Below are 1404 nucleotides of genomic sequence, written 5' to 3' on the forward strand. Positions count from 1 at the left end.
TCACGATTGTGCTTCTCCAAGAAAAAGCCTAAAACCTTGTCTATTTGGGTGGTCAGTGTAGTGACGCTGGTATTTGAATCCAATAATCTGTTTCCATAGGTGCTCTCTGTAAAGGTCTTTCCATCCTGTGTTACGGTATGTGCTATTGGTATTTCGTTGTTGGATGTGTGGACATAATGTCGAAGCCGCTTTGGTCCTTCTTGCAGGCTCTCCTTTCCAGGTTCCAAATTTGTAGCCTCAATGGGTTGCTCTATAGCTGCATTATTCCACGCATTCTGGCCTCTTTCCAACTCGGTCGCATCATTCTTCAATAACATCACAGTTTCTTGGGGCTGCCCTATGATATCCTCGGCAGGCTTTGGGATCTGGTGAATGCTTTTAATATGTTTCATAGCCATCTCTAGTTTTGAGGATAGTTCAGTCAGCTTCACCGATTGCCTGTCCCGCTGAGCTTGGCAGGTTTTCAGATCTTCCTTTGCCGCGCGGTGATGCTCGGCCTGCTCCTTTATCCAGTCTACCAGTTGAGTATGTCCATCTTTGAAACTAATTTTTCTTTCCACATGTGTAATGACGTCTTCCTCAAGTTTACATAATATGGACTTCAGTCTGTCCCTTTCTTGCTGGACTCTCAAACGGTCCACTGCTTCCTCTCTCAAGTCTTTAATCTGTCGTTCTTTTCCTTCTATTGTCCGCTCAAGTTCCTCCCTTAGTGTCTCTTGCTGGGATTGTAAGGTCTTCAGACTTTCTTCTGCAGCGCGGTATTGCGTGACCTGGCTTCCTATCCAGGTCACAAGTTGATCATATTCGCCCTCAAATATCATTCGTTCTTCCGTTTGACCTTTCACAGCTTCCTGCACCTTGAGTAGTGTCGACTGCAGGGTGTCCCGTTCTGCTCGTATTGGTCCGTGTTCTAAACTCTGTTGTACACAGCGTTGATTAAGGTCATGAAGATCCGATCTCAACTTCTTAATGAGTAAGCTTTTTTCCGCCATCTTGTCTTTCATATTTTGGATTTCCACGTGGGACTCCGCGAGCCTTTGTGATTCTCCAAGACAATCTAAGTGGCTTTCATTACCATCACCTCCATCCTTGCCTTTTTCTGCGGAATGGCAAAGTTTCGATTCATGAATGTTCTTTGCTGGGTCAATAGGGAAAGCTGACACGTCCATGCCATGTTGCTGTGATCCGCCGTCGGTGACCAGAGCCTCCATTTCCTTACTCAGGATCTTGTTACTTTCCTGTAGAAGTTGAATCTTTACTTCTGCCTCTTCTAGATTTCTCTGCAACCCTTCGGCCTTCTGTGTTCTGCTTTCATCATTTGTAAGGAAAGGTCCTGCATGTTCTATATGTATTTCAGTCTGTCGCTTCGTCTCCGGTTCCCATGGAACTGTGCTATTACTTTTT

The 1404-nt window shown here is 45.2% G+C and overlaps 1 protein-coding gene across 1 annotated transcript; it reads right to left on the reverse strand.

The window, feature by feature from the left end:
- Positions 1-1057: 1057 nt before the first annotated feature.
- Positions 1058-1174, reverse strand: FOIG_16812 (uncharacterized protein; the record flags this gene model as incomplete). Its single annotated transcript, XM_031218290.1, has 1 exon — positions 1058-1174. One exon carries the CDS (start codon positions 1172-1174, stop codon positions 1058-1060), a length of 117 nt encoding a protein of 38 aa, XP_031051996.1.
- Between the last annotated feature and the right edge of the window lie 230 nt (positions 1175-1404).

This window comes from Fusarium odoratissimum (genome assembly GCF_000260195.1).
Source record: "Fusarium odoratissimum NRRL 54006 unplaced genomic scaffold supercont1.196, whole genome shotgun sequence".
Lineage (NCBI taxonomy): Eukaryota > Fungi > Ascomycota > Sordariomycetes > Hypocreales > Nectriaceae > Fusarium > Fusarium odoratissimum.